At 40.8% G+C, this 20644-nt stretch overlaps 1 protein-coding gene across 2 annotated transcripts in view; it reads left to right on the top strand.

Moving 5' to 3' along the window:
• Window positions 1-20644, top strand: part of sema3ab (sema domain, immunoglobulin domain (Ig), short basic domain, secreted, (semaphorin) 3Ab) — a 256069-nt gene that overhangs the window by 219723 nt on the left and 15702 nt on the right. For both annotated transcript variants that reach the window (XM_060842583.1, XM_060842582.1), the window contains exons 14-15: window positions 4200-4357; window positions 12833-12900. In XM_060842583.1, the coding sequence (XP_060698566.1) occupies window positions 4200-4357; window positions 12833-12900 (226 nt within the window). The remainder of the gene's footprint in view (window positions 1-4199; window positions 4358-12832; window positions 12901-20644) is intronic.

Raw genomic sequence — 20644 nt, 5'->3', positions numbered from 1 at the left:
CTCATGAATGGTATTTCTCTGCAACGCCCAGTGTGATCTCTCACTGTATCTTAGTAAACTCGTTAGTGACCTACCCTGCTCTGATGGCTCCCCCACTGCGAGATTCCAACATTTTATGTTCCCAGAATAATTCTCCACTGTTGGAATATCCCAGAATGGATCAGCATTCCCTCTGTCTGTGCATTATGTTCATCTCAGTGTGCACCCAGACAATTACCATCAGTCTGGAGCTGACCTACACAGTTTCCAACATTTTTCCCAGAGGTGCAGACGTTGTCAGCATTCTGCATTGGAGGTCCTACTGGGTGGTGCAAAATCAGATGTCCATTACCTATTGCACTGCCTCTGGAGGCCACAGTACCACACCATGCCATCTAACCTGAGGTTGACCCTGGGTCAGTGCAATCTCAGCCTCCTGGAGGAATGCCCAGCTTTGTAGGATGAAGGTCAATGACCTTCTCCATTCCACCAGCCCACATGTAATCATTTTCTCACAGATATCTCACCCTCTTTCTCTCTCTGCTCCTGTACCCACCTCCCAACAAGTCTCACGCTCTCCCCTTATTCTCACCTATAATATCCACCTTCACTCGCTCTCACGCACCTCAAATCCCCAAAACCACTAATCCTACATACCCTCATTGCTGCCAACTCACTCCCTGTACACAGTGGTTAGCACTGCTCCCTCACAGTATCAGGGCCCTGGGTTTAATTCCCGCCTCAGGTGACTGACTGTGTGGAGTTTGCACATTCTCCCTGTGTCTGCGTGGGTTTCCTCCGGGTGTTCCGGTTTCCTCCCACAGTCCAAAGGTGTGCAGTTTAGGATGAATTGGCCATGGTAAAACTGTAGTGGATCAGAGATGTGGTATGATGGCTTTTAGAGGCTGGCGCATGTCAGATGGCATTGTCTTTGGAAATTGGGTGCATATGGCCAGTGCTAATGCCCTGAGATGTTGGTGCCCAGTTTCCTCAGAGCCAGCAGTGAGCTGAGGTTGGGAGGGAACCACTCTGACTGCCATATCGATGATTCTTAAAGTATGGTTTACTCTCAGCAGGTGGTAAGCTGCACATTAATAAGGCAAGGTGTGCACTTAATAGGGTCATTAACAAGCAATGATTCTCTTTAATAAGTAAGAATCTCCTCTCAAAGCCTGGAACTTAATTAAAAGCTGAGGCGAGTTGCTCCCAACAATGAGAGAGGCCTTCAGCAGACATTTCCCATTCCTTCTGCCATATTTCTCTCTCAGGCCCCTATCATAGATTCTGCACAATTAGTTCATTGTGGGTTGACAAACAATAACACACAATGGGGTTTCAACGACTTGTTTATAACATTTATCTGTGGATGAAAGGGTCAAACATATTGGAGCTAAATTCACTGATCACTCAAAGATTGCAGGCAAAGTAATCTGTCACAAATTTATATGGAATCAACAAAAGGATATATAGACAGGTTAAGTGACTGGGTAAAAATTGTATAGTGGAGTATAATGTGTAAAATATAGCAGAAAGAGTAGGAAAGCTGTACAATATTTAAATGGAGAGAGATCGCAGACCTCCACCAAGTCAGAAGTCACACAACACCAGATTATAGTCCAATAGATTTATTTGAAATCACAAGTTTTCAGAGCATTACCCCTTCATCAGGTGAATTCAACTGACTTCACCTGTTGGACCAGAACCTGGTGTCATGTGACTTCTCACTTTGTCCACCATTAGCACCTCCACCAGACAGAGTGCTTTGGATTTCCCAGCACAAGAAGGGTTAGTATTGTCTACAGGTACAGCATATAATCACAGGGGAAAGTGGGTGTTTATTATAAGAGGAATGGAATGCAAAAGAAAGAAAGTTTTGCTACAATTGGACACATTCTTAGTCAAACAGTACCTAGGATTTTGGGTACAGTTTTGGTCCCATCATTAGAAAATATTCACTCAATGGATCTCTGGAATGAAGAAGCTTGAGTCTATATCCATTTAAGTTCAGAAAAATGTGTAGTGATCTTATTGAAACATAAGATCCTGAGGGGGCTTTCATAGGGTGGATTCTGAGAGTTTGTTACCCCCTTTTTGAGAGAGAGATGTGAATGAAGGGACAGATTAAAAATAAAGCCTTTCCCATTGAAGATGTAGAAGAGATTTTTTTTGTTCTGAGAATAGTTAGTCTGTGCATTCTCTTCACAGAATTCCTCTGATACGGCATGAGGACATTGGGCCCATTGTGCTTTTTAACTGATTGTTATCTTCTGCCTTTTCTCTGTAATGCTGAATATTGTTTCTATTTAAAGAACCACCCAATGCCCCTCTTGAATGCCTCCATTAAACCTGCCTCCATCAGATTTCCAGACAGCGCAATCACCTCCCATTTACTTAATGTGCCTAACACTTTAAAACTGAGCACTCTCCTTCTGAATCCTTTCACAAGCAGGAACAACCTTTCCCTATCCACTCTGCCACAACCTCTCAACATACTGCAAACTTTTATCAATCTCTCCTTAGCCATCTCCTCTCCTCTTCATAGAGAGCAGTACAGGTTGCTGCATTCATGGCTGAATTTGACAGATTTGTGAATTGTGGGGGTTGAGAGTTTTGGGAAAATGGAATTGGGACAAGGAATGTGTAGCAGTTTCAAGGGGATGATATTTTAAGATGAATAAGGAATTACCACTGAAGTACACACAGGGACTGATTGCAAGAGGATCAGTCAGGGTCATGACAAAGCAGTGGCATTGGCGATAATGAGCTGCATGTAAAATATTTTAGTAATTAGGAAAGGAACAGGGCAAAGGTGTCGAGAATCAAGTTGGGAGATCAACCCTGTTTCAGTGGAATGTGTAGGAGGACGTGCCAAAAGCAGCACCAGGCATACTTAAAGCTGAGGTGTTAGCCTGGTGAAGCCACAAACAGCACAATTTTCATGCGAAACAACATAAGCAGCAAGTGATGGAGCTAAATGACCCCACAATCAACAGATCAGATTCTTCCTGTCGGAGAGATGTTGTCGATGTTGTGAAACTTGAAAAGGTTCAGAAAAGATTTACAAGGATGTTTCCAGGATTGGAGGATCTGAGCTAGAGGGAGAGGCTGAATAGGCTGGGGCTGTTTTCCCTGGAGCGTCGGAGACTGAGGGGTGACCTTATAGAGGTTTATAAAATTATGAGGGGCATGGATAGGATAAATGGACAAAATCTTTCCCCTGGGGTGGGGGAGTCCAGAACAAGAGGGTTTAGGGTGAGAGGGGAAAGATATAAAAGAGACCTAAGGGGCAACTTTTTCCCATAGAGGGTGGTACTTGTTTGGAATGAGCTGCCAGAGGAAGTAGTGGAGGCTGGTACAATTACAACATTTAAAAGGCACCTGGATGGGTATACGAATAGGAAAGGTTTGGAGGGATATGGGCCGGGTGCTGGCAGGTGGGACTTGATTGGGTTGGGATATCTGGTTGGCATGGACGGGTTGGACCGAAGGGTCTGTTTCCATGCTGTACATCTCTATGACTCTAAACTCTGAAGTCCTGCCACTTCCAGTCATAAATGATGGTGAACATTTAAACAACTCACTGGAAGAGAAGACTCCTCAAATACCTCCTATCCTCAATGATGGAAGAGTCTAACATACCAGAGGAACAACCTTCAGCCAGAAGTGCTGAGAGGTGATCGAATATGGCCTCTTCCAGTGGCCCCCAGCAGAACATATACCTGTTTTCAACCAATTATATTCACTCCATGTGGTGTCTATAAATGGTTGGAGGCACTGGATGCTGTAAAGACTATGGGCCCTGACAACATTCTTACAATGATACTGAAGGCTAATGCTCCAGAACTCACCACTTTCCCCTAGCCAAGCTGTTCTAGTACACTTACAACACTAGCACCTACCTGTCCAGGTATGTCCTATCCTCAAAAAGCAGGACAAATCCAGTCTGGCCAATTACTGGCCCATCAGTCTCCTGTTGATCATCAGTAAAGTGATGGAAGATGTCAGCAACTCATTTTTGTAACTTAATTCTCTGCATCAGCATCTGTAACCCTTCTGACAGTGATGAATCAGAGGGCCATCTTGGTTTTTGACTTTCTTCTTGTTTATCCAAAAGCAAACACAGATGAGCGAAGGTGACATTTCCTACTCAGCTCTCATTTTTCCTTTTCCTGTCCCCCTGCAACAATGTCTCACGCCAATATTTCCTCTTTTGTTTTCAGCAACAACTGTACGTTGGCTCTGCGCTCGGAGTCTCCCAGCTCCCATTACATCGATGTGATGTTTATGGAAAGGCATGTGCAGAGTGCTGCCTCGCTCGGGACCCCTACTGCGCCTGGGATGGCTTCTCATGTTCCAGATATTTCCCCACTGCCAAAAGGTAGGAATAATTTCAGATTGCTTTGGTATTTGCTCCTTTCCTGGTTGGGAAAGTGATGCTTGCAAGATGGTGTGTAGCACAAAACCTCAGTTGGAAACCTTCATAGCAATGGTAAATATTTATATGAGCAGTGAGTGAGGAAATACCAGGCAGATGGGCACTGCTGACAGCAGAAGTACAGCACCAGGGTGTCAACATAATTACATTTGGCAATATGTCACAATCCTGCTCTTAGTCCCTTTGTGACGGCTATAATTCAGTAAAACCAATTGTTCTCTTTCCATGTTAAAAAAAGCGTTGGCAGGCTGAAGTATTTTGTTTCATGATCCAGTATTTCAGCTGCTTATCGTCATAGCATCGAAGACAGTTTCCCATTCAGTGACCAAAGGAGAGTCTGGTCTTCTCAAATTCTTTCAAAAAACTCTGTGGGGATTGAGTTTTATGTTTTTCGTGAATCTATGGGACGGCTCTATTACTGAATATTTCCTGTCTGATATTCTTGCTACATCGCCACAAAGGCCCTAGATTGAAATAAAAGATTCAGAGTCTTGATCTGTGCATGTCCATCCAGGCTTGAATCTTAAATTCGCTGACAGCACTTACCATGAACATAGATCTGATCAATCAGAATCATAACTTTGTTCAAGAACTCAAGCTAAATAATTCATCAACAGAAGAAAAATGTCAATGTCTAGAAATATTCTTAAAAATCACACAACACCAGGCTATAGTCCAACAGGTTTAATTGGAAGCACACTAGCTTTCGGAGCGATGTTCCTTCATCAGGTGGTTGGGTTAAGGTTAGACAACCACCTGATGAAGGAGCAGCGCTCCGAAAGCTAGTGCTTCCAATTAAACCTGTTGGACTATAACCTGGTGTTGTGTGATTTTTAACTTTGTACACCCCAGTCCAACACCGGCATCTCCAAATCATTAGAAATATTCTGTACTTCAAAATGTTGAGCAAATGCAAATTACTGAAATGCCAGCTCATCATTTAAAATTCCATTTTGAAGAAACCCAACTCTTTTCACTTCTTCCAGACATATCCCTGACCTCAGGAACCTACAGGTGCTTGTGAAAACTTTATTTCTGTCAGGGCAGAGAAAAGAGTCCCAAAGCAGTAATAAAATGTTTTATATGTACTAAAGGTAGTTGTGAGGTTTGGCAATGCACCTCAAGGTCACTATGATCTCCCGAGACTCCTTCACAGTCAACTTCAGGGACAGTGTGGAATTTCTTAGAACTCTGTTTGTGGTCAAGTAAGTGATGTCTGCACTCAAATCCACTGCTCCATCTTTAACACAACTCAATATCATGTGGCTCTGAAGATGACCAAATGAGCAACATTAATTTTCCACGTGTCAGTGACTGAGCTGCTCTGAGGTAGTTACCTCATTAACTCATTTTAACAATTATAAAAGTGAAACACAGTGGATACTGGAGATCTAAAATAAAAACAGAAATTGATGGAGAATCATAACAGATTTGGCAGCTTGAAGCAGAGATAACGTTTTGAGTCTAAAGTGACTCTTCTTCAGAACTCTGAGTAGCCATCACATCAGACTCAAAATATGAACTTGGTTCCCCTTGCAACACAGACGGCCAGATTTAATGATTTCTCCAGCACTTTTTATTTTAATTCATTTTTATTACAAATTTCATTAGTGTTCACTTTTACAAGTTTCACAAGTCTCATACTCCTTGTGCAAGAACAATCCTCTTGGTGCTAATTTATGCCCGCTATCCCATCATTATTTCCTTCTGTGATAGAGTGAACAACTTGCCCAGACCAATTATGGCAATACCCTTCAATATTGTGAAAATTGTGACCATGAATTATTTGCATCTGCAAAGATAATATTGTTAGAGAATCATTTTGCATCCAGAAGAGCTCAGCTGTTTCAGTTTTCTCAGAATGTTTATGATGTTTGGATTATTAAAATGCAAAAGCCTTCAAATTCACTATAATTCTGATCATTGTTATTTACTGTGGCATGCTGAGTTTTCTGTCCTTGGCTATTTTGTGTGATAGAGGACCTTGACACTTATCAATGAACTGACTTGAAGAGATTCCTAATGGGATGTAATTCTTAATTTAGACTAACTTTCAGGATAACAATGTTATAAAAGGCACCGAAGAGGGGCTCATGCCCGAAACGTCGATTCTCCTGTTCCTTGGATGCTGCCTGACCTGCTGTGCTTTTCCAGCAACACATTTTTCAGCTCTGATTTCCAGCATCTGCAATCCTCACTTTCTCACCGAATTTTGATGTCTTGTGAAACCTTGTGTAATGCCTGATCAATTAGTGCAGTGCCATATGGTCAATAGGGACTCCTCTTTAAACAGAGAAATGGAAAAAGGCACAAATAAAAAGATTTCCCTGAATGTGCCATGCACTTGATTCCATCTGAATTTTCAATATTCTGGGGAAAATAAAGGATCAAGATTTGAGTTTTGGGTGAGACCTTAATGTTGCGTTCAAATGCAGTCAAAACTCTGTACTGTGCATATTCATTAAATATGCAACTTGGGTTTCAGTGCATTTAAAACACAGTCAAGCTCTGCCCAGAGAATATGTTGATCACCAATCTGGATTCAACTTGACTCTGTTACAAGCCTTGCAGGATTAGGGATAAGGAAATTATTTAAAATCAGGAAACCAACCTGTGTTGTCACCTCACAAAGTTAGAGGTGGTAGCAGAGCGATGTTGTCCTCCATTAGGATGGAGATGAAGAAAGAATCATGTGGTTTGGGGAGGTGTGGTTATCTAGGAATAGACCAAAAATCTGTATATTCAGCATCTTCTATCAAATCTTTAGGCTCCATTGTTCAATCATACAGGATTTAAAATAATGTTTAATGGCACGGCAGCAAATGGATTGACAGGATCATCTGAATTTCTTCCTATCTCACCAAGAGCATTAACCTGCAGGGTTATATCTCCATTTACTTGGGGAGTTCCAACCTGACCCAGTCTGAACTAAAACCTACATTGAAGAGAATATTGCATTGTGACAGTAGCCCAGCAATGTGTCTGTTCTCAGAGCCATTCCATTTTATTTCTTGAGTTGGATTCCAAAGTACCAGAAATTGCCCAGGAGCTGAAATCTCAGAAACATAGATACGTCAGTATGAGCAATGATCTGAATAGATGCTGAGCTAACACCAGGGACTGTTTATTGAGGGGAAAAGTGGAGCACAAGTAACTCAGAATTATAGAAAAGGCCATTTGGCCTATCAATCCTGTACTGGCTCTTCAAAAAAGCATCAAGAAACAATTGTCTGAATGATGGGCAATTGAATTCATATTGTGTGAACTGCACCCATCTTTGTGATTGAAGACGAATAATCTTCTGTGTCTAAGTATATGCTTTTAAATAAATATATAGAATAAGGTTTAGTATTCAGCACTTTACCCCATAACAAAGATTAAAAGTTAAACACACCTGTCACATAAAATATGTCTCAACAGCAGCATGGCTGCCTGGATCCAAATCTTAACCCTATCCCAAAGTGTCATTTTCCAGATGTGTTCAGACTAACTGATCACGGTGGTTATGAAATTCTCTCCACCTGACAATGGCTCTTTTAACAGGGATTACAGAAATTCTTACTTTTATGTTTTGTTCACTTTAAAAATAGCAAGATGAAAGTTCAGGAAGCTAAGCCTCATGTATTAGCCCAACCTAAGCCCTGTTTGTTGTCCAGCTATAAATCTGTATGGCTTGGGAAGTTAGTTATGGGAAATAAAATGCCCAAGAAAACTGTAATGTGAATCATTTTGGACCCTGGTTCTCAAAACAGCTTCCCTCCTGGAGAAATGATATCACAATGCAGGAGGGGATTGCTGTGACGGATCCCTGAGAATAGATACCTTGTCATCCATTCAGTGTAATAAGTGTTTGAGTAGATATTGCTTTGATTACATTCTGTTTTTGTTTGCATCCTGCCAAGTGGATTAATGTCATTTTATTTTACCTATCAGAATAAATTCCTCTGAGTCAATCTGATAAATGCCAATATCCTAATTAGCATCCCAGTCTCTCTTCCCTGTTTCTACCTTTTTAGTTGAATGTTTGCATTGGAAAGATTCAGTTTGACCTGATTATTACAAGCTCAGAATCAGACAGAGAGGGTGTGATATAAATATTAAGGTGGGTGGAAGTTTGCTAAACTTCTGATCTCTGGATCTGACAATAACACTGAACTGGCAATGAAACCTCACGTAGAAATGTAGACAATAGACAATAGGTGCAGGAGTGGGCCATTCTGCCTTTTGACCCTGCACCACCATTCAATATGATCATGACTGATCATCCTTAATCAGTATCCTGTTCCTGCCTTATCTCCATAACCCTTGATTCCACTATCCTTGAGAGCTCTATCCAACTCTTTCTTAAATGAATCCAGAGACTGGGTCTCCACTGCCCTCTGGGGCAGAGCATTCCACACAGCCACCACTCTCTGGGTGAAGAAGTTTCTCCTCAACTCTGTCCTAAATGATCTAACCCGTATTTTTAAGCTGTGTCCTCTGGTTCGAGACTCACCCATCAGCTGAAACATGTTTCCTGCCTCCACAGTGTCCAATCCTTTAATAATCTTATATGTCTCAATCAGATCCCCTCTCAGTCTTCTAAACTCAAGGGTATACAAGCCCAATCGCTCCAGTCTTTCAGTATAAGGTAATCCTGCCATTCCAGGAATTGATCTCGTGAACCTGCGCTGCACTCCCTCAATAGCCAGAATGTCTTTCCTCAAATTTGGAGACCAGAACTGCACACAGTACTCTACGTATGGTCTCACCGGGGTCCTGTACAGCTGCAGAAGAACTTCTTTACTTCTATACTCAATTCGTCTTGTTATGAAGGCCAGCATGCTATTAGCCTTCTTCACTACCTGCTGTACCTGCAAGCTTGCCTTCATTGGCTGGTGTACAAGAACACCCAGATCTCTCTGTACTGCCCCTTTACCTAAATTGATTCCATTTAGGTAGTAATCTGCCTTCCTGTTCTTGCCACCAAAGTGGATAACCATACATTTATCCACATTAAACTGCATCTGCCATTCATCTGACCACTCACCTAACTTGTCCAGGTCACCCTGTAATCTCCTAACATCCTCATCACATTTCACCCTGCCACCCAGCTTAGTATCATCAGCAAATTTGCTAATGTTATTGTTAATACCATCTTCTATATCATTAACATATGTTGTAAAAAGCTGCGGTCCCAGCACTGATCCCTGCGGTACCCCACTGTTCACTGCCTGCCATTCCGAAAGGGAGTCACTACTCTTTGTTTCCAATCAGCCAATCAACTTTCAATCCAAGTTAGTACTTTGCCCCCAATAGCTTTCTGAAAGTCCAGATACACAACATCTACTGGATCTCCCTCATCCATCTTCAGAGTTACATCCTCAAAAAATTCCAGAAGATTAGTCAAGCATGATTTCCCCTTCATAAATCCATGCTGACTCTGACCTATCCTGTAACTGCTATCCAGATGTGTCGTAATTTTATCCTTTGTAATAGACTCCAGCACCTTTCCCACCACTGAGGTCAGACTAACTGGTCTATAATTTTCTGCTTTCTCTCACCTACCTTTCTTAAAATGTTGTACAACATTAGCCACCCTCCGATCCGTAGGAACTGATCCCGAATCTATCGAACTCTGGAAAATAATCACCAACACATCCACGATTTCTCGAGCCACCTTTTTCAGTACCCTGGGATGTAGACCATCAGGCCCCGGGGACTTATCAACCTTCAGACCTAACAGTCTCTCCAACACCAATTCCTGGCAAATATAAATTCCCTTAAGTTCAGGTCCTTCAGCCACTGTTACCGCAGGGAGATTGCTTGTCTGTTATTGTTGATCATCCTTTCAAGTGGAACTCTTTGTGAAATAGCTACAGAATGCTGCCACATCAATCCGAGAAACCTGTGGAACAGAAAGAGGCCATTCTACCCATTGTTTCTGTGTTGGCTCTTTGGGAGAACTGTCCAATTCATTCCACTGTCGTACTCTTACTATTTAGCTCTCATTTTAAATAATATTTGTGATGTGAATTGAAAATCAAACAGCCACAGAAATGAGAAGGTAATAATAAATGAAGAACAGGAAATTAGGAAGATTTCAAAGGGACTTATCGACTTTCATAGAATCCCGACAGTGTGGAAGTAGGCCATTCAGCCCACATCAACCCTCCAAGGAGCGTCCCACCCAGACCCACATCTATAACCTTGTATCTCCCTTGGTCAATCCAGCTAACCTGCACATTTTTGGACTATGGGATGAAGCCCATGCAGACAGAGGAGAACGTGCAAACTCCACACAGACAGTCACTCGAGGGTGGAATCAAACACAGGTCATTGGCATTCTGAGGCAGACGTGTTAGCTACTGAGGCACTGTGCCACCCCACTACAGTGCTAACCACTGATCCACCAGGTCACTCCTTTATTTTCATCAATGACTCAGGGATATGGATGTACAATATAGATTTTACTGATGGTGGACAACGTGATCAAGTACAAACATGATTGAGTATACCATCATTTAAAGGGATCTGGTTTGAGATTTAGATATATCTAGTAACTGCATATGGAGGTTAGTGCCGAAACATCTATACCAGGGCAGGACAGCCACTAACAAAGACAAAGGGAATAGTGTCACTTTAGAACATGGCTATCAACATCTGCTAACAAATTATCAGTAAAAATGTGATTATGATTAGAACACTAACTACATTCATCCCAAACTTACAACTTCAAGTTGAAAGGAATCATTATTTAAGCATTTTAGATAAGTTTTGTAATGCTATGTGTGGGCTTGAGTGTGTCACTTTCAGAATATAATGAAACGGCTACAGACAGAATATCAAAGGAATTATAAACGTAGTGCCACCAATCTAGATTTTTATTCATGGAAAGAAGTTTTGAAGGAAGATTGGTTCATGTTTTGAAAATGCTGCAGATCTGCCTCACTGTTGTAGAACTGAAAGAAGGTGAACTGAAACTAGGTCTGGGTGGGTTACTCTTTGGAAGGTCGGTGTGGAGTTGTTGGGCTGAAGGGCCAGTTTCCAAACTGTTGGGAATCTAATCTAAGTATGTTAAATCAGCCAGAAATGGGGCTTAATCATTTGTTTTTGATGCTCATTATGGACTCACCTTAAATTCAACTAAAACTAACAAAGTTAACTTAACCTGTTTTAAAAGGGTAAAAATGGATGACTACCAATAAGGAAATAGAGAATTTCCAAGTTTAAATGCAGGTGGAGCTGGTTACAAGTGTTTACACTACTGCATGGAACAAAGGCTGTTGGATACTATATTTTGAATGGTAACTATCTGCTGTGAGGAATGTGAGAGGGAAGAGTAGGCTGGTATGCTACAGTTCACTTCATTTAACATGTTTAAATAAGGAGCATTTTACAAAAGGCTATCTCAGGAATTAACAGGGCTGGGAGGATCCATGAGCGTTTTGGAGGCTGTGGGGGAGAAACTTAATTACACAAATGCCGTCATCTAGTTCTATCCTCATGTATGTTCTTATCACCAAATGACTGTGGAGCTAATGTGTCTGTACTTAGCAATACTTAGCAAGGAGAAGATATTGATTCACATTTCAGCTGATTAGCTTCTGAATTTCACTGTGACTAACACTTACAGTCAGAATCATGGGTAATATATCACCAAGTTAATGAACCAATGCAGAAGCTACTTTCATGGATTGTGTATAATAAGCACTTTGTTCATTGCAATTCAGAAGTATCTAAAATTCTACAATTGGGGAGAGTTCAGATATTGAAGGTGTAATTTTTTTCATTGATGGGATGTGGACATCATTGGCAGGCCAGTATTTATTACCCATCCCTAATTGCCCAGAAGACAGTTAAAAGTCAACCACATTGCTGCAGGTCTGGAGTTACATGTAGGCCAGACCAGGTAAAAAAAACAGCAGATTTTCATCCCTAATGGATATTATTGAACCATTTGAATTTTATAAAATAAAGTTTAATCCACTCGGGCTTTATTGTACAGAAATGGCTTGAAGATCAGGGGTCACAATCTCAGGATTCAAAACAAATGCAGAGCACTCTGAAGAAACTCAGTAGGTCTAGCACCATCTGTGAAAAGAGAAGCAGAGTTAATGTTTTGAGTCTGGAATAACTTTTCTTCAGAACTTGAAGCGATAACCTGCTGAGTTTTGTGGGCATTCTCTGTGTTTTATTTTCAGATTTCCAGCATCAGCAGTATTTTGCAGTTATCTCACGATGCAAAGCTTTAGCTGATCCATTCAGTTCTGAATTGGCTCTAAATACAAGATCAACTTGATGTAATGATTTCTTGAAGATTCCCAGCTGTGGCTAGCTGACTGGGATTCTCCAAGCCTGTATTTGGTGTCAACACAAAATCTTCTTCATCCAAATGGCAGAAGCAGCCACACTTCACTCTGATCATTCTTGTTTCAGGCGTACCAGAAGGCAAGACATCAGGAACGGTGACCCTCTCACCCAGTGTTCTGATCAACATCACAATGGTAAGCTTATGACAATTTTTTTGATTTCAATTGATCAACATTCTGATGTTTCTGATCAATTCTTCTATCAAATGATGTGCTTTATATTTACAATATGTACATGGAATTTTTCAGATGGATAAAGCTTGGGTAAATAATTTGTTTCCATTTTTGGTGAAATATTGGTGAAACATCAACATTGTAGAATCCTAAGTATCAGATTTGTATTGGAAATCAGAGGTTAAAGCTGCATCCCATTCCTGAAAACTCTTCTCCCAATTTTCCTATTTCTTTTCATCTGACCTTTAGGATAGCAAGTCTCCCCTTCAGCTTTTTCAGACTCTAAAGCAGTATTGCACTGTGCTAGTATCTGTGATCAGACACACCTAGTAAAATACCGCATCTGATTTATAACCTTATTGGTTTTACAACTTGGTTATCATGGGAGATCTACTCACTTCATGGGGAAATATTACTTACAAAATGAATTATTTAGAATTTCCTTATTTTGTAAATGTTTTGGTTACCATTGCACACAGTGTAGCAGGTTAAAGAGCAGTGGTCGATTTATTCAGGTCACTACTAATTGGTTCAGGACTATTTTTATAAATGATCTTGCTGACTGTCCATACCAAGTATAATTCTCATTTATGATATTGAAAAATGATGTTCTTGCAGTGATGAAGACCTGGGATCCAGAATCAGTTTTGTACTATGAGAGTTTGTGATGTTTCACCCTTCCAAAAACCTCCAAACTTCATCAAATAATGTTCCTTGGAGAATTAGAGGGGGTGAAAGCCTTCCTCCTGTCTTAAAATAAAACTACTCTCCACTAACCCTTTCCCAATCCTCCATCTCTCTTCCCCAACAGCTTCACCTCATTGTGATTCCCCACTGAAGCTGTTTCAAAAATACCTGAACAGTAACTTCTTCATCAACTCCATCTGGAGTCATTGAGTCACAGCATGGAAAAAGACCCTTTGGTCCAACTTGTCCATGCCAACCAGATATCCCAACCCAATCTAGTCCCACTTGACAGCACCCAACCCACCCCTCATGATTTCATGACTCCACCCATCCATGCTGCTTCTATTAGAGTTATAGAGTCATAGAGATGTACAGCACGGAAACAGACCCTTCGATGCAATTTGTCCATGCCGATCAGATATCTCAACACAATCTAGTCCCACCTACCAGCACAAGGCCCATATCCCTCCAAGCCCTCCTTATTCATGTACCCATCCAAATGCCTTTTAAATGTTGCAATTGTACCAGCCACCACCACTTCCTTTGGTTGCTCATTCCTAATACGTAAAACCCTCTGAGTGAAACAAATTGCCCCTTAGATCCCTTTTATTTCTTTCCCCTCTCACCCTAAACCTATGCCCTCTAGTTCTGAATTCCCCCACCCCAGGGAAAGAATTTGTCTATTTATTCTATCCATACCCCTCATAATTTTATAAAACTCCACAAGGTCACCCCTCAGCCTCCGACGCTCCAGGGAAAATAGCCTAGCCTATTCAATCTCCCCCTATAGCTCAAATCGTCCAACCCTGGCAACATTCTTGTAAATCCTTTCTGAACCCTTTCAAGTTTCACACCATCCTTCTGATAGGAAGGAGACCAGAATTGCACACAATATTCCAAAGGTAGCCTAACCAACACCCTATACAGTCACAACATGACCTCTCAACTCCTGTACTCAATGCCCTGACCAATAAAGGAAAGCATACAAAATGACTTATTCACTATCCAATCTAGCTATGTCTCTCCTTTCAAGGAGCAATTTACCTGCACTCCAAGCAACACTCCTCAGGACCTCACCATTAAGTGTATAAATCCTGATCTGATGTGCTTTTCCAAAATGTAGCACATCGCATTTATCTAAATTCCATCTGCCACTCCTCAGCCCATTGGCTCACCTGTTCAAGATCCTGTTGTAATCTGAGGAAACCTTCTTCATTGTCCACTACACCTCCAATTTTGGTATCAGCTTCAAATTTACTAACTGTACCTCCTATGTTCACATGTAAATCATTTATATAAACGATGAAAAATAGTGGACCCAGCATTGATCCTTGTGACACTCCACTGGTCACAGAACTCCAGTCTGAAAAACAACCCTCCACCACCACTCTCTGTCTTCTACCTTTGAGCCAGTTCTGTATTCAAATGGCTAGTTCTCCCTGTATTCCATGAGATCAAACCTTGCTCACCAGCCTCCCATGGGGAACCTTGTCAAACGCCTTACTGATGTCCATATAGATCACATCCACTGTTCTACCCTCATCAATCATCTTTGTTACTTTATCAAAAAATGCAATCACGTTTGTGAGACATGATTTCCCATGTACAAAGCCATGTTGATTATCCTGAATCAGTCCTTGCCTTTCCAAATACATGTACATCCTGTCCCTCAGGGTTCCCTCCAACAATTTGTCCACCATTGACGTCAGGCTCACCAGTCTATATTTCCTGGCTTGTCTTTACCACCCTTCTTAAACAGTGGCATCATGTTTGCCAACCTCCAGTCTTCCAGCACCTCACCTGTGACTATCGATGATACAAATATCTCAACAAGGAGCCCAGCAATCACTTCTCTAGCTTCCCACAGAGTTCTAGGGTACACCTAATCAGGTCCTGGTGAATTATCAACCTTTATGCATTTCAAGACATCCAGCACTCCCTCCTCTGTAATATGGACATTTTTCGAGATGTCACCGTCTATTTTCCTACATTCTATATATTCCATGTCCTTCCCCATAGTAAACACTGATGCAAAAAAGACTTGTTTAGTATCTTCCCCCATCTCCTGCAGTTCCACACAAACGCCACCTTGCTGATCTTTGAGGGGCCCTATTCTCTCCCTAGTTACCCTTTTGTCCTTAAAGTATTTATAAAAACCCTTCGGATTCTCCTTAACCCTATTTGCCAAAGCTACCTTATGTTCCCTTTTTGCCATCCTGATTTCCTTCTTAAGTGAATTTCTACTTTATACTCTTCTAAGGATTCATTTGATCTATCCTGTTGATATTTGACAAATACTTCCTTCTTTTTCTTAACCAAACCCTCAATTTCAATTCCTCTAGTCAACCAGCATTCCCTACATCTACCAACCTTTCCTTTCATCCTGACAGGAATATACTTTCTCTGGAACTCATTATCTCATTTCTGAAGGCATCCCATTTTCCAGCCGTCCTTTTACCTGCGAACATCTGCCTCCAATCAGTTTTCAAAAGTTCTTATCCTTGTTTTTACCTTTCAAACGGTCTTACCTAATACCATCGAAATTAGCCTTCCTCCAATTTAGAACTTCAACTTTGAGATGTGGTTTATCTTTTTCCATCATTATTTTAAAACTAGTAGAATTATGGTTGCTGGCCCCAAAGTGCTCCCCCCACTGACATCTCAGTCACCTGCCCTGCCTTATTTCCCAAGAGTAGGTCAAGTTTTGTACCTTCTCTGGTAGGTACAACCACATACTGAACCAAAACATTTTCTTGAACACTGTTAACAAATTCCTCTCCATCTAAACCCTTAACACTATGACAGTTTAAAATCTGATTGAAGATTTGTAGCTCGGGTATCCGTTGTTGTGGTTCTGCTCGCCGAGCTGGAAGTTTTTGCTGCAAACGTTTCGTTCCCTGGCTAGGGAACATCATCAGTGCTGTTGGAGCCTCGTGTGAAGCGCTGCTTTGATGTTTCTTCCGGTATTTATAGTGGTTTGTTCTTGCCGCTTCCGGGTGTCAGTTTCAGCTGCAGTGATTTGTATGTGGGGTCCAGTTCGATGTGTCTGTTGATGGATGTTCTTGCCGTTTCCGGGTGTCAGTTTCAGCTGTAGTGGTTTGCATATGGTGTCCAGGTCAATGTGTCTGTTGAGGGAGTTTCCCTCAACTGACACATTGACCTGGACACCATATACAAACCACTACAGCTGAAACTGACACCCGGAAACGGCAAGAACATCCATCAACAGACACATCGACCTGGACCCCACATACAAATCACTGCAGCTGAAACTGACACCCGGAAGCGGCAAGAACAAACCACTATAAATAACGGAAGAAACATCAAAGCAGCGCTTCACACGAGGCTCCAACAGCACTAATGATGTTCCCTAGCCAGGGAACGAAACGTTTGCAGCAAAAACTTCCAGCTCGGCGAGCAGAACCACAACACTATGACAGTTCCAAATATGTTTGGAAAGTTAAAATCCCCTCCCATAAACACCCTATTATCCTTACAGAAAGCCAAAATCTCCGTACAAATTTATTTCCCAATTTCCCTCTGACTATTAGGGTGTCTATAATACAATCCCAATAAGGTGATCATCCCTTTCTTATTTCTCAGTTCCACCCAAATAACTGGATCTATTGTCTCAAAGGATTTGTTTATTCATTCCACACCACTGGCTACGCCAACATTTATTACCAGAGTTCTGCTCAGAGTCAAATATGTTGTTACGAGTCTTGAGTCACACGTAAGTTCAGACCAGATTGAGATGGCAGAATCCTTCCTTAAAGGAAAATAAGTGAACAATCGACAACATGACACAGTTGTCATTAGATTCTTAATCATGGGGTTTTGTTGAATTTATATTCCTCCATGACAGGATTTGAACCAGAAAATTATCTGGATCTCTGGATTAAAGGTCCAGTTGTAATACTACTAGACCATTACCTCCCCTCCTGTCTGACTTGCCTTCTAAGCTTCATATTTTAAAGTTCTGCCTGTCTCTCTTTCTCATGGGAAAAGTGTGCAATGTGCCTGAATTAAATCAGTTGTTATCCCTTAATCTTTGACACCTATTGGATCATCTCAACTCTTCCTGCTTTTCCAAAGGCTACAAGACCTATTTAAAGCAATGTTCTAACTCTGATATGTGATCCCAGTTATTGCATTCTGTGGCCCCTCATATGTTCCCAAGATGGAGTGGCCATAACTGCACATGATATCTCGGACAGAATGTCTTATTTTATTTGATTTTTATGCTGCCTCTTTACTAAATCAAACTAGGAGCGTACTTACTTATCTTGAAACCTTACTGGTGTACTTCAATTGATGACTCAAGTAGTCATATCAAGGACAAAATCAGAAATTGCTGGAGAAGTTCAGCAGGTCTGGCAGCATCTGTAGAGAGATACAGAGTTAGCGTTTCAAACCCAGTGACCACTTCAGAAGGGTCACTGAATCCAAAAAGTTAACTTTGTTTTCTCCCTGTAGAGCTTTTCCAGCAATTCAGTTTGTGTTTCAGATCTTCAACATCTGCAGTTCTACTTCTTTATGTCACATTAAGGCTTTTGTTTTAAAAAGTGTAATTTATCAGCTGGAATACAGAAAATATTGGCGTTAGGAAGTAAATACATTCCTTTCTTCTCCATGGGAACAGGGCCAGCACTCCCATTATAACAAATTGACTGGGCATTAGCTGAGGGGTATTTCTTGTGTTGTTGCCAAGGTGTGACTGAGCACCGCAACACCAGTTTCATGTTCAGACTTTAACGTCCCCAACGCTAGCCAATCATCACTCTCCCACCTTCAGAAATATTTCACCTGTAACACAGGATGTGGATCAGTTTTATTCTGTGTGTACGTTTAACGTGCTGCAGCAGGGAAACAGCTTCCCTTCAGATTGTAGCAATTGAGAACTGGTAAGTTCAGAATTAGTCAGAGAGAAGTGAAACAGAAGTGGAGAAATGAGAGATACATCCTTGTGCAGCAGAATTATTCCATTTCATTCAATCGTATCCCTGAACATGTTGATGGCTGACAGACCATTAATTGCTGGTTTCAGTAACTACTGCTAGTTATTGAGTGACTTTTACTGCAGCTAACTCTGCTTCAGACTTTGAACATTTTATAAACATTTTCAAAAAAATCCCAAAATATGTCAAGATACATTCTGTAATTTATTTGCTCCGGTATGAAATACATGTTGTTTCAGTCTGGAGAAGCTGAAAGAAATGGTAACAATGCTTCTCCAACTCAACTCCGGACAGTGGTTATCCCTAAATGTTAGGCATTGCTGCCCTCTGGTGGAAAACTCTGAACAGAAATTTTATTTTGTGCTGCACACGCTAAGTCCTCTACTACAAGAACTTCACTATTTATAAACGTTGTCCTTGTACTGAAAGTCATCGACATTGGCAATCACTCACTAATGAGTCTGATTGTCCACTGAGGAAATTCCATGGCCAATGAGCTCAATCCTGCAACTGCATCTGCAATCACAAATGGTTCTCAGCCTTGGTGCTACATGAATTAGTCCTGTCCAATACAGTGTGGTTATAGAAAATTAAATGTTTACAAAGCCATATACTCAAGGGATACTATAAAAAGAAACTCAAAATTTTAAATCATTTGTAGCATTACATACAGTTATTTACATATCACACAGAGGGTGAGATCATCTTTGTAATATCTGCATACAGAGTTAAGTATTTTCACACATGTTTTAACCCATTTAAGATAGGTGGGATATTGATACAGGTTAAATAATGCATAAAGCAATTATGTTTGAATCTGTTTCGAAATTAACATATTGGAGCGGTGAATGTAAAGCCTACTTTCTGGTATTTCTTCTGTGTTGGATTTATCTTATAGAAAGTGGCTCTCACCACTTATAATGAAGCTTTGGTCAAGCACACAGACAATGTTACTGCCGTCAGACATTTATAATTAGTTTAGTAATGTCAGAGTTTTAGCTAATGGATGGTTTGTTGGATGTCTATAAATTAAACCACAGACTTTCCCAAAGATAATTTATTGTCATATTTTGTTGGTATTGAATATGGAGTTATAGGGACAATTAACAACACTTTCCTGGAAATCAAGAAATTTATCATTGCTTCATACTTGCTGATAGTATAGAAATTGTCAATAGTGCAGCATTCCCTCAGTAATACTGACTTCTATTATATCCTGATATTCATTGGAATGATTGGTGAGGTCAAGCTTTCAGATCCCATTTCAATCGTTTCCCACCAGCTCTTATTGTGTACGGTACTAGCTTCACATTACAGTGCTGGAAACTAGTTTATCATAATGTATCTATAGCAAGCAATAAACGTTTGAATAGCAATCTATAAGCATCAACTATTCTTCATGAATAGCCAATAATAAGTCCTTAAACCCCCCTCAATCTGTACACGATAAGATGGGTTTCACATTCCTATTACAGAACCATATGATGGAGTTAGAACTGGCTTCATAATCCTTCCTTCTCTCTGTATTTCATCTAATGGGTAACCTGATACTCTATGGCAGATACCTTTATCCTACTTTCAACCGTTATTCTGTTTTTCTTTCTTTATTACAATTGAAGTTTGAGAACAGTGCCTTAAAATAATGGTATTTAATGGTTTCCAATGAGTTTCTAATTATTTTTACCTTAAACTTTTCAACTTTTGCGTAACAAAGCCAAATAAGACTATATTAAATTTTAGAGTCCAAAAATAATCGGAGGTTTGTGATGTGAGGAATAATTTATGTCCAGTTATAAATGCAGCTGGGGGCAGGGTACTGGTTACCTCCAGTGTTGGTTGCAGTTCAGTTAGAAATTCATTCCAGGAACTATATTGAGGCAATAGTCTATTTGAGTAAAAAGTGAGGTCTGCAGATGCTGGAGATCAGAGCTGAAATCATCATTCCTGAAGAAGGGCATTTGCCAGAAACGTCGAATTTCCGGTTCCTTGGATGCTGCCTGACCTGCTGCGCTTTAACCAGCAACACATTTTCAGCAATAGCCTATTTGACACATACCTGA

Source organism: Hemiscyllium ocellatum, chromosome 23, assembly GCF_020745735.1.
Source record: "Hemiscyllium ocellatum isolate sHemOce1 chromosome 23, sHemOce1.pat.X.cur, whole genome shotgun sequence".
NCBI lineage: Eukaryota > Metazoa > Chordata > Chondrichthyes > Orectolobiformes > Hemiscylliidae > Hemiscyllium > Hemiscyllium ocellatum.
The sequence above is the reverse complement of the archived record's forward strand: the minus strand, read 5'-3'. Positions and strand labels throughout refer to the sequence as shown.